The sequence below is a fragment of the Quercus suber genome, unplaced genomic scaffold (genome assembly GCF_002906115.3).
Source record: "Quercus suber isolate HL8 unplaced genomic scaffold, Cork oak 2.0 scaffold_120, whole genome shotgun sequence".
In the NCBI taxonomy this organism is placed as follows: Eukaryota; Viridiplantae; Streptophyta; class Magnoliopsida; order Fagales; family Fagaceae; genus Quercus; species Quercus suber.
Window position 1 is genome coordinate 305,023 of NW_027069585.1, and position 15,222 is coordinate 320,244.

The 15,222-nt window shown below is 37.0% G+C and overlaps 1 protein-coding gene across 2 annotated transcripts; it reads right to left on the reverse strand.

Moving 5' to 3' along the window:
- Positions 1–10,833: 10,833 nt before the first annotated feature.
- Positions 10,834–14,536, reverse strand: LOC112018909 (uncharacterized). 2 transcript variants are annotated; one of them, XM_065775819.1, is made up of 3 exons: positions 14,349–14,536; positions 11,282–11,371; positions 10,834–11,084 (listed from the first exon to the last, which is right to left on the reverse strand). In XM_065775819.1, exons 1-3 carry the CDS (start codon positions 14,472–14,474, stop codon positions 11,004–11,006), a joined length of 297 nt encoding a protein of 98 aa, XP_065631891.1. In that variant the 5' UTR covers positions 14,475–14,536; the 3' UTR covers positions 10,834–11,003. The 2 variants fall into 2 exon arrangements, with proteins under 2 accessions (XP_065631891.1, XP_023907203.1); XM_024051435.2 differs by having other exon boundaries at positions 10,834–11,096.
- Between the last annotated feature and the right edge of the window lie 686 nt (positions 14,537–15,222).

Below are 15,222 nucleotides of genomic sequence, written 5' to 3' on the forward strand. Positions count from 1 at the left end.
TTGAATATGTTTATGCCTTAACTTGTATGTGTTTGTGGCATGTTTCAGTTGCACTATTTATGGTCCTTTGTTTATGCATGTTAACCCGTGTATGTGGTTGATAACATGGCTTCTAATTTACCTTCATACCATATTTGTTAATATCCTTGTATGCGGTTACAACATGTTATACTTTATCTATGCATGCTTACCCTTGCATGTGGTTGATATCATCTTTTCATTTGTTTTGCTTGGCTCCTTCCTTTATTTGGTGTTTGTTTGTTTGTTTGTGTTTGCATGTGATGGATAGAGAACACATAAGGTTTTGAAGAGGCAAACGGAAAGAAATAGATCTGTAGACAACGGTGGCTCCAAGATTTTTTTCTAGAGGGGTTAATAATGATGGAGCCAGGAATTTGTTGGTGAGGGATAGACGAGTAAAAAATAAGATGAATAAATTTTTTTTTTCTATATATACAACTTCCACGTTATATACAATACAACTATATTGTACAATAGTCTAAAAAGTTATTAACCGTTTAAAGATCATTAAGACAACAATCATTGGACAGATAAACAAATAAAGTTAAATAACTAATCATACATTTTTAACAAATTAATAATAAATTATTATATTTATAAGTTATATCAATTGAATAAAAAAATATATAATAAATAAGAATAGTAACACACTTAGGAGTAGGGTTAAGAGTGTTAAATTACCAATTGTCCCAATAGCTTAAGCTATTGGGGTATGGTAAATTTAATTATTTACCACGTTTTTTTTTTTTTTTTTTCAAGAAAGAATACTGTTATTTTATTAATTCAACTGTGACTTTTGTCCATCATTACAAAATTGGCAGCATCACGGTGGATGCTCTCTAACCAAATTTGAGGTGAATTACAACACTTTGCCCGTTTAGCTAGTTCATCAACTACATTGTTACCCATTTGTTTTGTGTGAATGAACGAGTAGTATCTAAAGGACGTGGCTATGAAGTGAGAGTTGTCGATGATGTGACTGAAAGAAGCCATGCATGGGCTTTTGGAGTTGAGGTGACTGATGACTATTTCGGAATCACCTTCAAAAATAAAATATCAGAAACCTATCTCTTGTGCCAAGGTGATTGCGCGGCGGCACGCTGATGCTTCCACAACCTCCATTGTCGAAGGTAGTTCAGCCCGTTCAGACAAAGAGGCAATTATCTGGCCTAAGTGGTCCTTGATTAACACGCCTATCCTAGTTGAGTGGATGTCATGGAAGAGTGCTCCATCAAAGTTAGCTTTGTATAGATCCTTTGGTGGAGCATGCCATTTGACCAAGGGTGGGTGTGGGACCATGTCTACATGGTGATCCAGACATGAACGATATTCGTTTAGGCAGTCCACTACATCCGAGTAAATCATGGAATATGGTAGATAATGAGAGTCCACTCGAGTTGCATTACGTTTGTTCCAAAGACTCCATGCTACGTAGGCGAACCTTTCTGCTAGGTGTGGAGCTCCAATATTGAAGATTCTTGTCAGAAGGTCACGAAAAGATTGGAAGCATTCTAATAGTTGATTTCGGCATTGTTTTTTCTCCCACCATGTTTCTTTAACTACCTAACATTCCCATAGTGCGTGCACTGTATCTTCCATCTCTTCTCTACACCCGTTGCATGTTGCATTTCTTGTCACCTGGCTCAGAAAGAGGTTCTTTTTTGTTGGTAGTGATTCATTGCAAGCCCGTGAAAGAGTGTTTTATTTTGCTTGGTACAGTGAGTTCCCAGATGTGCTGCCATATCACGTCCTGACCCGACAGATTTGATAGACCCGGTTTTGATGTTCGCTCCGATCTTTGAAGCATCAGATATGCACTTTTGGTTGAGTAAACCCCATTCTTCGTTCCTGACCAAATTAGTGTGCCCTTGATTCAATGGTTGCTCAAAGGGATGCTGAGAATAATTTGAGCTTCATGGGGTAGAAATTCCTCGGTAACCCTATCCATTGACCAACGTGATCCATCTTCCTCCAGCAATGCACAGACCCGAGTGTTCCCTGGAAAAATTTTTTGTGGTGATATGACTCTGTTTGAATGTGGGTCTGGGAGCCATTTGTCACCACGAATGAAGGCACTCTCCCCGTTGCCTATCCTCCAAGTTGCACCCTTTGAAATCACATGTCTTGCCTTTAGGATACTTTGCCATGACCCATTTGAGTTGACCTCATCATCCATGATTGTGCACCTGGGAAAATACTGAGCTTTGAAAACCTTGTACAGTAGGGAGTTTATGTTATGAATGAGCATCCAGACTTGCTTCCCTAACAGCGCAAGGTTAAAGTTTTCAATGTCCCAGAGTCCTAGTCCTCCTTCGGCCTTTGGCTTACATAGCTTGTTCCACGCCATCCAGTGTATTTTCCTGTTTTCCTCATAGCATCCCCACCAAAATTTCCGAAAAAGAGCTTTGATATTCCTACATAAGTTCTTGTGAATTTTAAAGCAATTCATAGTGTAAGTGGGCATGGCTTGTAAGACAGCTTTTATCAGTACTTCATAACTCACTTGAGATAGGAGTTTTGCTTTCCATCCTTGTATTTTATGCCATACTCTCTCACGTATGTAGCTGAAGCTTTGTCTCTTTACTCGACCAATGAATGGGGGGAGGCCTAGGTATTTCTCAAAGTGAGAAGTGGCTGAAACACCTAGCATTCCTTTGATTGTGGACTGAGTTTGAGGCTCGGTATTGGAGTTGAAGAGGAGCTGAGTTTTGTCTCGATTTATACAATGTCCTGAGGCTTGTTCGTATGTGTCTTGTAGCTCTAATATAGCAGTGCAATTATGAACATTTGCTTGGTAGAATAGAAAGCTGTCGAGGGCAAAGAAGAGGTGTGAAATTTTTGGACCATCTTGGCATAATGAGACCCCTTTTATAGAGCCACGTTCTTCCACCTGTTGCATGAGAGAGTGTAGCCCTTTTGCACATAAAATAAAGAGGTAAGGCGATAAAAGGTCACCTTGACAGAGACCCCTTTGAGGGTGGAAAAGACCACGAGGAGCACCTTTAATCATAATTGAGAAAGATATAGACCAAATTCAAGAGTTGACAACGTTTATCAATTTTTGATCAAAACCCAATCTAGCCATCAATTTTTCTAAGAACACCCATTCCACCCAGTCATATGCTTTGCTCATGTCGAGCTTTAGAGCCATGTGCCCAGACCTCTCATTTCTTTTTATTTTTGAGGTGGTGCAAAGTTTCAAAGGCTATAAGAATGTTATAGGAAATGAGACAATCAAACATAAAGGTACTTTGGGATTTAGAAAAAAACTTTGGGAGGCATTTTTTCAAGCGGTTTGCAATTGTTTTTGAGATGATTTTGTATAAAACATTGCATAAACTAATGAGGCGGAAATCTTTTGCACTAGTCAGGGACTTCATTTTTGGAATGAGGGTGATGAATGTGTGGTTCATTTTGGATGGAAGGGAGCCCAAGTTTAATACAGATTGGTAGGCAATAGTGACATCCTGTCCTACAATAGTTCAAAAAGATTTATAGAACATGGGTGGCATACCGTTGGGGCCTAGTGTAGTCATGGATTTCATTTACTTGATGGCTTGTTCCACTTCCTTTGTCGTGAATTCTTTGATCATGATCTACATTCATTTCTTTAGTAACCTCACACTCAATCCCCTGAAGAGTGGATTCAAAGGAGGAAGGTGATGCCGAAGTGGAAAGCTTTTGGAAATAGTCAACCATTACAGCACTGCTATGATTTTCCTCTGTCAGAATGGTTCCATCATCAAGAGTCAACGTGGATATGAAATTCCGTCAATTCCGTTGATTTGCTTTGCTATGGAAGTAGCTTGTGTTTAATTCCCTTGCTTTGAGCCAATCTACTCATGATCTTTGTTGCCACATGCAGTCTTCCTTAATCATGAGGTTATAGACTTTGCTTTTTAAGATTCAAACCTGATCATGATTATGCCCAGCTATGGATAAGGCCTCTGCTTGAGCAAGAAGCTTTTTTTTGGTGTAGAAGTCGCCTGATGTTACCAAAGGAGAGTCTACTCCATGTTTTTAGGTTTGTGTTGCAATTATCTATCTTGTTGACCACTACCTCCATAGGGTTTCTTGCGGGTTGCCTCTCCCAAGCATTTCTTACTACCCCTTCACATCATTCATCTTCATCCACATGGCCTCAAAGCGGAAAGGTAGCCCCTGTTAGTAATACCGATCAAATTCATCATCTGAGCATAACCACAATGGGCAATGGTCAGACAAGGATCCAGATACGTGGTGCACATGGACTGACAGAAACATCACGAACCATGATGGAGTGGCTAAACCTTGATCCAATCTTATCCAAGTAGCTACCCCATCAAATTGGTTATTGTACCATGTAAACGGCGAACCAACAAAGCCCAAATCCTGAAATCCATAAAAATCCAACGTGGCTCTAAAATCAACCATCTGGCTTTCACGCTTGTCTGCACCTCTCATTTTTTCTTCCGACTTTACAATTTCATTGAAATCCCCTATACAACACCAAGGTAGATCCATTTGAAGTCGAAGATGTTTTAGTAGTGCCTAAGAGTGTTCCCAGTTGGCTGTTACTGGGTTTCCATAGAAACTAGTAAACCGCTAGGCGTCATCCCCTCCTGGGTTAACTATAACATCTATGTAAGTGGCAGAGGAGTCAAGTACTTGGATGTTCATCTCTTTCTTCCAATAAACGGCAAGTCTGCCTCCTGTATTATTGTTAGGTTCTAAATGTTTAGAACAATTGACAAATCGTGAACACAAACTTGTCTAGATATAGATCTTAGAGTCTATAGGTTTTATTAGACAATGCTCAAGGTGATTCAAGTCAAGATTCAAGAACATACAAGCTGCAGGAAGAAGACTTCATATTCTGCCTGGTTTGATTGATCGAAGAACAGGCTCGATCGATCAAAAATCGTATCTGCAGAATTTTAAGTCGGCCCAAACAGCAGCTTAAGCCCATTAAGGATTAGGGTTTCAGATCTACTTCTCCCACTATATAAAGGAAACCCTAAGCCACGTTTTTGAGAACTTTTGAGAGAGAGAAGAGTGTGCCTCTTTTGTATCTAGGGTTTTGTACCCAAACCTCTTTAAGGTCTTTGTTGCTCATATTGCTGTTTATGTGAATCTCTTGTGAGATCATTGAGGAGCTTTCCTTCATATATACTTAGGGTTTCCAAGATTCAAGATTATGTCAAGAACTTGGTAATCATTCAGTTGCAGATTCAAGAACTTAAAGAATATCAAGCGTGGGTGCTTGTACTTGATTGAAGAGTCCAAGAAAGAAGGAGTCCATGGATTCGGAGCTTGCACGTGGTTGTGTCAGTAAGTTCTACTGATGGGTAGCATTAGGAAGTCGAGCGGGGAGCTTGTAGTCCTTTTGTATGAACTTCGATTCTTTCATAGTGGATTCAGGTTTGCCTTGAGGATAGATGGGTAAAATCCTTCCCAGGTTTTTTACCGGTTTGGTTTTCCTGGGTGATCATATCTTGTGTTATTTACTTTTCCGCTGCATTATATTCTTGATATGATTGTTTGATTATTTTAACCTAGAATTGCTTAATTTGATTAAGTAACAACTTGGCTAATTAACTAGGCTACGCAATCTGGTTGGTTTTAGGGGTCTAAATTTCCAACAATTATGACAAGGGATTGTGAAGAGATTTTCCATATTAATTTTACGGAAGAGATTTTTTAGATATCTTTCCTTCGATCTTGTTTCCATGAGGAAGACCATGTTTGGGGAATACTTTTTTACCATCTCAGTGAGTTCCAGAAATGCTTGTGATTTCCCTAAACCATGGCAGTTCTAACTTATGTAGTTCATGTCTCCTGGTGGGGCTGCACAGCAGCCATCGCCTCAAAAGCTTGGGGTGCATCTTTATACTAGGTTAAGGTTTGCCTTTGGATGGCCTAAGGTCCTCGGGTTGGATGGGGTCCCTATGAGGTTCAAGGTCTATCATGGTTTCCTTGTGCATGGTGTTTTTTGTGTTACGTATCAGTCTAGTCCAAGTGGTTTTGTGGGCTTTGATGGGATTATTGGGTTGGTAGTGGGTAGGGTTGGGATCTTGTTGGCTAGTGTGTTTGTAGGGCTGAATTCATGAGTGTTGCTGGGGTGGGCCTGTTTTAATGGGTTGTGTTTTATGGTGGGGTTATGAGATGAGTGGCTTGGCTCACGTGGTTCACTGATAAATAGGTTGTCATTGATCTCACCTTTAATGGGCTCATAATCATTCCTTGTGCATTATTATTGCCATAATTCATGGCCAAATTAGTTATCGGTAACGTATCTGCAACATTCGGGATTCTCGTGTCAGTTTTTGGACTTTCCTTCTCTGGGGACTAAGAGATAGGGGTTGTCTTTTCCATCGCCACCGGTTGCAGGCTCTTTGTGCTTTCCTTGGGATTCACATTCATCATACAAAATTTTTCCACGCTGGACTAATGGTCATTGTCCTTTACATGCAATTTTTTCCCCATGGAGTATGGTTTGTAACCTACTACCACCATTGATATTTTTTGGAAGTTTTGGTCTCCATCTGCTCGAATCCATTCACTGTACTATTGATCTACTTTTTTAAAGATGCCTTGCTCTTCAACTAGAGTTCACAATCTCTATCATCGTGAGACACTCTCCCACACCAATAACAAAAGTTTGGTAGGTGTTCTCATCTTCAAGCAGCCCAACCAATTACCTTGCCTGCCGACCATACTTTACGGACTCTACTGAAGGGTTTGGTGATGTCAATCTTAACCTTGACTCAGAGGAAATTCCTTGAGCTGACTTCACCTTCAGAATCACACATATGCAGCAGTGTTCTCAGAGAGCTCCCAATCGAATCCCGGAACTTAGGAGAGAGGCCGTGCACCAACAGGTCATGTATTTGGACCCAAAAAGGTAAATATTGGAAAGAAAGAGCAGAGATAGGGACATTTACCTCCACTCACTCGAAGATGACTAGGTGTTTGTCATAAGTCTAGGGTTCGTGTTCTAGTACCCTCTAGAGATCGTACTCATCTTCAAAGGTGAAAAAGAGTTTGTTGTCCCCCATGTCTTTAATCTTTAGTTCACCTTAGGGATGCCAGAGCAGTTTGAAGGTACAGGCTACCAACTCGATGTTCACCATTCTTTTCGTTAAGAACTTTGCCGCTAGGATTCGGTGTGGGTGAGTGGCGTTCTCGGTATATTTTACTCCGGACTCTTCTTCATCAGAAAGCTTTAGTTTTCTCCATAAGCCTTCTATTGCATCCATGGTCTAAAATCTTGGGAGGGAACTAAGTTGCGAGCGCCCTACAAGATGGCCTACCACCAAGCGTGAAACTAAGAACAATAATACTCTAGTAATAAATTTTTGCTTTTGAAGTGTATGATTAAAACTCGGTCACTCTCTTTGAATTGGAGTAAGCAGTAAAATATTTCTTAGACTTGGAAATGTGTAGAGCACTTATCAAACTACTTGATTGGCTATAGAGAAAAATTAAGAAAACATTAAAACTAAGGATCATATTCAAGCTTATTTCAATTGGGCTTAACAAAAAATATAAGGTAAGAGTGTTCAAAAAATTTATTATAGGGATCAAAATTAAATAAAAAAAAATCTAAAAATAATATATAATGTTTTTTTTGGGACCAAGTCAGGGGGTTCATTTGAACTGCCCTGGGCTAGTCATGGAGCTGCCCATGTCTGTAGATCGTAGGGCCTTTTTCCCTTCCATGTGGTTTACCCTTCCATATGGTCTTTTTCTTTAGAATCATGTCTAGTTACTTTCTTAGATAAGGGTTCTTTTTTTACCTTGCTTTGGGCAACACCTTCTAGGTATGGATATGTTTATATACTTGTTTTTATATGTTACAAATGTCGTGTAAAAAAGTAATGAAATATTTTAAATTTTTAATAGAATATTTTTTCAAAAATTTAACAAATAACCTATAAATTTAGAATAAAAATGCTAAATTAATCAATTTCCAAAATACTTGCAGGCAAATCTCTCCATAACAAGTTGAAAAAAAAAGAAAAGACAAAAAGCAGCAAAATTCACACTAATATTTTAAAATATTGTTTAATTAAAAATTTAAAACTAAACTTTTGATTATTAACTATGGAACCAAATCTCTATACTTGACTAGAGAGAACGAAGAGATCGGAGAGCCAAAGAATGCTCAATCGACGGCGATAGCTATAGCGAAGTTGATACTACCGACGGAGAGGCCCATCTGAGAGGAAACAGCGGAGATCAAAAAGATTTGGGAAAATCTCTCTCTAGGTTACATTTGAGAGAGCGAATCATCTGTTGAATTTTTTTTTAATTATTATTATTATTATTTTTATTTATTTTTTTTTTGCGTTGATATCAGTGCGTTTGGAGCTATATACTAGGTTGCACGGACACGCCATTTTTGGCATCGTGTCGGTGTCCGACACGTATCGGACACCGGAACGGCCACGACGCGCCAGATTCCGGTGTCCGGCGGTGTCCCTTTTTTTTTTTTTTTTTCGCTTCTCCGACATGGCTCCGACACGGCACCGACGCGGCTTCGACATGGCGCCGACACGGATCCGACGCGTCCGACACGCCAGCAACGAAAAAAAAAAAAAATCTGTGCCGGCGTACCCTCTCTTTGACCTCTGCCAGCTGCCGCTGCCCTCGCCGGAGCTAGATCGGGCCGATCGGAGAACTCCATAGACGTCGACGCTGTGCCGGCGTACCCTGTCCCTTCCGATCGGTGAGCTCCTCCTCTCTCCTTCTTCTTCTTCTTCTTCTGCTTCTTTTTCGTTTTCTTTTTCTTCACAGAACCACTGCCTTCTGTCTTCTTCTATTCATTTAAACTTTTATAATACTTTTTTATATATTACCTCTTTGTTTTGTGTGTCAACTGCCAACTCACGTGAAAGTTTCAACTTCAAATTTAAACGTTTGAGCACCATATATCAATGCCAAGGTGTCATTAATATGCAATTGGTCCAAGAGAAAATAATTTATATTATTATTTTGACTATTATTTTTAGTATTATTATTAGTATTTAAACGTAGTTTATTTAAATTTTTGGTTTGTAATATAAATATTTTATGTACATTATTGTATTAATTTGGGTGTTAATTTATTTATTTGTAATTTTTACATAATTTAAATTCTAGACATAAACGTATTTTATGTCTAAAAATATTAAAAAATATGCCTAAATATAAAATTTAATTAATTATTTAACCGCCGTGTCCCCGCCGTGTCGTGTCCTTATTTTTCAAAAATTGCCGTATCTCCGTGTCCGTGTCCGTGTCGTGTCCGTGTCCGTGCAACATAGGCTATATATATATGATATATTGATAAATGATAATAGCGAATGAATGGCGTCTTAGAAGATAGAACCAGCCAGGGACCCCATAGAGCATGGAGAGAGGACAAAAAAACAAATAAGTCAAGCGCACTGATTCAATTTGAAATTACTAAAATCTTCATCTCTCTCTTTTTCTTTCAATGTTTTATGTGTTCAACATTATTTTTTTTTTTAACACACCTAGATTTGATTCTCCTCTCAAGTCAGGACTAGGGATTCACTTCCCAAATTAATCTTTGATTTGTCTAAAGGGCCTCAGCGTGGGAAAAGGATGAAAAGCTCCAGCGTTGAGATCAAATGCAAGCCATTTACTTGGTGTTCTCAATATCTGATAACCAGTTAGCGAGTTCATCCTCTGAGGCTTTTAAAATCCTGAAAATTGGGCAATGGCCTAGCGAGTTCATCTGATAACTAGTGCACACAAGCTATAACACACACTATTATGCATTGAACTATCCTGACTTGAAGTCACTGTTTCTACAAGTTAGACCATATGGCATGTTAGTGCATTTGAATCAAACAATGAAAAATACAAAAATGTATCAATTTTATGTATTTAACTCCCAAAATCATCCACATCAATCAAGTTAAAAATGTGTATATTTGCAAAATTGTTACAATAATTGTATTAGTTTACATTGACATTATTCACTTTACATATAATTTTTTTTTTTTTAATCATTTCTTTACGTATCTTGAGACTGAAGTCTAAAGGAAAAAAGTGGATAATGATTATTGTGTGTAAAGAAAAAGAAACAATTTTTTTTTTAAAAAAATTGATATTTTAATGTAACGCAATGTAAAATAGATAATCTGATGTGGAGTGTTTTGAAAAATAAGCATATAAAATAGAAAAAAGTAGGTTTTTATGCTAAGATAGATTGAATTTTTTGTACAATCTAATGTGAATGCTCTTAGGTTGCATAAAAATAATTTTTTTTATTTTGGCCATTAAGCACGTCAAGAATTTTGTTAGGACTATTTTTGACACGACACCAAAATTTCATAGACTAAACTGATACATTTAATAGTATTTCAGTTGGAAATTCCCAATTATGGCACGTTTTGTAACATGTTCATTATTACGAAACTTGCATTTCCCTCATCTCCATTAATTATGCTATTCACTGGGCTTTAGCTCATCTCACCCTTTAACACTTTTACAAATTAATTGCTATACATTGAGCATGAAGCTTAGTTTATTGATGGCGATTAGAGTACTATGCTAATTGGGAGACTCGTGTTATAAATAGTTGGTGACTTAGCCTTGCTAAATTTAAAAATGCCATAGTTCTTTTGGAGGTGAAACTCTTGGAGTTGTAATTCTTGGGTGTGCCAATCCTACATTTGCTTTTGGAGATTCTAGGAGGGTTTGTGGTCATGTGTTGATTCATTTGGAGTTTTGGAATAAATTCCTATATTTTGGAGACACATGATTTGTAGTTGTATTGTTGTAAAAATATTGTAGAGCTCTGACTTATATTGTGGAAATATTAATTTGTTTATTTATATTTATAATCATAAGAAGGAAAAAAAAAAAAAAAAAAACCATACATTTTCTTTTTATGTTTCTTTTTCTAATACTTTCCGGCCGGCTAGGCCGTGATAGAAATCCTCTTATTCTTCAGACTCCTCCGTGTCTTCTATGATTTCCTCATTCTTCTAATTAGCAGCAGCAGCTGCAGGGGCACCACCACCAGCAGGTGCAGCAACAGCATCAGCACCACTGCCTCCCATGGTTGTCTGTCTCTCACTCTTTAAGCGTTATAATAGCCGGAAATATAATCAATAAGGGAGAGAGGAAAAAAAAAACTAAAATCTAAGAGTACTAATTAGGAAGCTAAGTTGGAAGGCAATCTTAAATGCTTAATAATGATTGAGAGCAGAGACAATAGTAATTCTTTTAATCATAAAATCTTTTAGAAATAGGATGTTTCTACCTCTAGTTTTCCTTCTGGTTTCAACAATGGAAGAAGAACATCAGTGAGAACAGTCTTTGACTGCAGAGAAGCCTTCAGCAACTTCACTCCCTAGCAACAGCAAAGATAAAAAAATGATCAAAATGATTCTTATATATTTGTATGTGTTATACATATAAGTCACCACAATGCTCAATAAGTCAATGGTAAAAACATGGTTACCTGGTTACAATATCTCATTTTTCGATATTAAACCAATGGCTTTTTTTCCTTTATGAATCACACACTTGCTACTTGCTAGTCTACCTAAAAAGACAACTAATATTATCATGTTTAGGAATAAGGATTCGTGTAGCTACAAATAGTATCCTCAGCTTGCTTATTTTGTAAAATTCACCTAAACGAAAGAACAAAAATAACAGTACGATCCATAGATTTTCCGCACAAAGGACACAATGCACTGCGGTTAGGAATGACTCATGGATCTAAAAATCAGAGACGAATGCGTGATCATTATTCATTGCAACACCTATAGAATATCATGGATGTTGATATATGATTGAAAGTTTGGCAATTGGAGAGGGCCTCCAGCATTACCAGGGAAATATACTTTGGGGTACATGAGAGAGGATTGGTTCACGTATGGTTGAAGATAAGTAGGACTAAAATTCTTAAAGCTCTCGTAAACGATTTCCAAGCTGCCCACCATTTCCTGATTGAGAAACGGAACGAAAGATTGACAGGCAGGGCAAGAATGGTAAAGAGGAAGTCGATGAATTCCTTGCCAGCTTCAGCGTAAATCACTCGGTGACTCCTATTGTCTATAAATAATTTCAGGTTTACCTTAGTGTTAGCCATGCCCCATGTTTGGTATATGTGATGGATTATGGAACTTTCAATGGATTGTCAATAATATAGTTCAGTGGCTTCTTTGGCTTGGCTGTTTCCTTTTTATATAGAATTCACTCTGGGAGGTGCCTTATTTAGCTACCCTCTTCATTGGCACTCGTTATTCACGAACCTTGGGCAACTGGAACGGTAAAATAATCATTTGCTGCATGCATGGACTCGCCTCAATGGAAAATCCTTTCAATTTTGGCCACAAATTAACGAGAGTTATGAGTAGTAATAACTTCAAGCAAATGAGAAGCCAATTGGAGTTAGTGCACAATATTTTGAAAGGAATAGCTGGACCATCTTAGATAACTCTTAGCATTCGGATCAGCTCATAAAAAATTTCTTATATATTTTTACCATATTAAATTATCTGTTTTACACTTCATTTTATTAAAAAATTAAATTTCCTTGATTTTTAATTGTATATCTTTCTTCAAGCATGTACAACAACAAATATCCACTCTTTTCTTTTATCTTCAAAGTACGTAAAAAATAAAAAATAAAATAAAAAACTAAATGTAAGTGTTAGTTTAAATTTACATGGTTATTATTGTAATCTTGTATTTTTACATAACTTTGTATGGTTTGATGTGGGTGAATTTTTGGCTTGATTAGTTAAAATATGGTACTTTTTTTGTTATACACTCTGCATTGTAAAGCAACTCTTTTTATGCCATATGATGTTTATACAGCCAAAAAGGTGTTCATTCATGTTTAACTTGCAGCACTTCACATGTAAGTGCAATTCATACATCTTTAATTTCCATTGCCCCAGGTAAGTCTTATCCGTTCGACGACAAGATGGGGATCCTCTCCATTTCTGACTTATTTGTTTAAAAATGGGTTGCATATTGATTTACTTCGTGGCATTTAACTAAATTCTTCTAAGATCGACTCCAGTTGAATAGATTGACATCAGTTCCACACCCCCCCCCCCCCCCCATTTTTTTTTTTTTTTTTTTTTTTTTTAAGGATTCGTAAAAAAGAATAAAAAACTAAATGTAAAATAAATAGTGTTAGTGTAAATTTACACGGTTACTATTGTAACAATATATTTTTACATAACTTTGTATGGTTAGATGTGGATAAATTTTTGGCTTGATTAGTTAAAATATGATACTCCCTCCGTCCTAATTTGTTTGTCATGTTTGAAAAGTTAAACTTTTTAAGAAAACATAATTTATTGTCTTGTCTGCCTTATAAAAATGTATAAGTTTACAAAATTATTCTTAAATAAATTTATTAGCTTTTTTAAAAAGAGTTATTCTTAACGAGGCAGCTAAAAAGGTGTTCCAATTAAATTGATTTTTTTAAATATTAGTTCGTTTTCTTTTCAAATAGTTTTGAAAATAAAGTGAGGGTATAATAGGAATATTAGTAAATTAATAATTTTTATTTTTAGAAACAGGACAATATTTTAGGACATCCTAAAATGGAATAGAGGACAAACAAACTGAGACGGAAGTAGTACTTTTTTTGTTATACAAGCACTAATGCAAGCGCTCTGCATTGTAAAGTAACTCTTTTTATGCCATATGATGTTTATACAGCCAAAAAGGTGTTCATTCATGATTAATTTGCATCACATCACAAATAAGTGCAATTCATACATCTTTAAGGGGTGTTTGGTACATCCTTTTAAAAATTGAAAACATGTGTTTGAAAATATATGTGGAAATACGTGTGAGTAAAAAAATGTGTAGAAATATGTGTAATATTGTTTAAAAACTGAAAACATGTATTTGAGTGGGTGTACCAAACGAGGCCTTAATTTCCAAGTAAGTCTTATCCCTTCGATGACGAGATCAGGATCCTCTCCATTTCTGACTTATTTGTTTAAAAATAGGTTGCATATTGATTTACTTTGTGGCATTTAAATAAATTCCTCCAAGATTGACTCTAGTTGAATAGATTGACATCAGTTCCCCCGCCCCCCAAAAAATAAAAAAGATCGAGTCCGTAGTTGTAGCAATATACTATACCAAGGCAAGATGAAATGAGAATTGACACAACATGTTAAGGTGATTTTGGAATTAGGACTCGATAATAGCTTCAACTAATACCTCAGTTTAATGTTATTTTGCAATAAATTCCACCATAACGAAAGAGTGGAAAGTAAAAAGAAAAAATAAACACAGAAAGTAATTAATGGACTCATGCACAGAAACCAAAGAACGATTGACTAACATACATCATCGATGCCCAAATCGACCACTTTCTCCTCAAGAACCCCTACATCCTTGACATTAAACCTGTTAAGCAGAGTGACACAAGAGATGCTGGACATGGGTTTCACCACTAGATCATCCATCACCATGTATGTAACCACTCCTTTCAGGTACCCTTCCTCACTGGAGGAAGAGCCCACATTTGTTGCGTGTGGTGGGTTTACAAAATTTACATTGTCATTCACAGGGCCCTAGCACGAAGGACAATTTGCGCTGGAGTCATTACTCACATATGAGTAACAGCTACTGTTGTCGGTTCTAGAGCACCTGTACCAGTACCTGGAAGTGGATGATATGGAAGGTGATTTAAGGTGAGCACTCTTCACAATTACCTTATCAATTGTAGCAGCAAAAGCTATAAACTGACCTCATTCATCCACGTTCTCATCAGAAGAGTTATTCTCAATATCACTCTAGGTAACTTTTTGGTCTTTTCCTTCATAAGGTATGATAGGCCAAGAATGTATTGACCAATTGTGATGAATTAATTGATTAATTAGTCAAGTTTATTAATTAATCAAATTAACATACAAAATGCGTGGCAGCACAAACAAATCACCAATTAAACTAAATGTAGCGGAAATTAAATTTGACAAGGGTGATTTGTTTTCGAATGGGGAAAACCTACACAACAAAAATTCCACCGGGTGATTTTAAGGTCACCACTCTCAAAAATCCACTATTATCAAAACAATCGATTACAATTAAAGGAATCCTAGTACCTTATACCAATCTAAAATTGAACCCTTACCCTAATATCCAATTGGACTTGTTCTGTAGTGACAATCTCTCCTTTTCAATACATGGCTCCCAGTACGTGACTAACCAATTGCACGG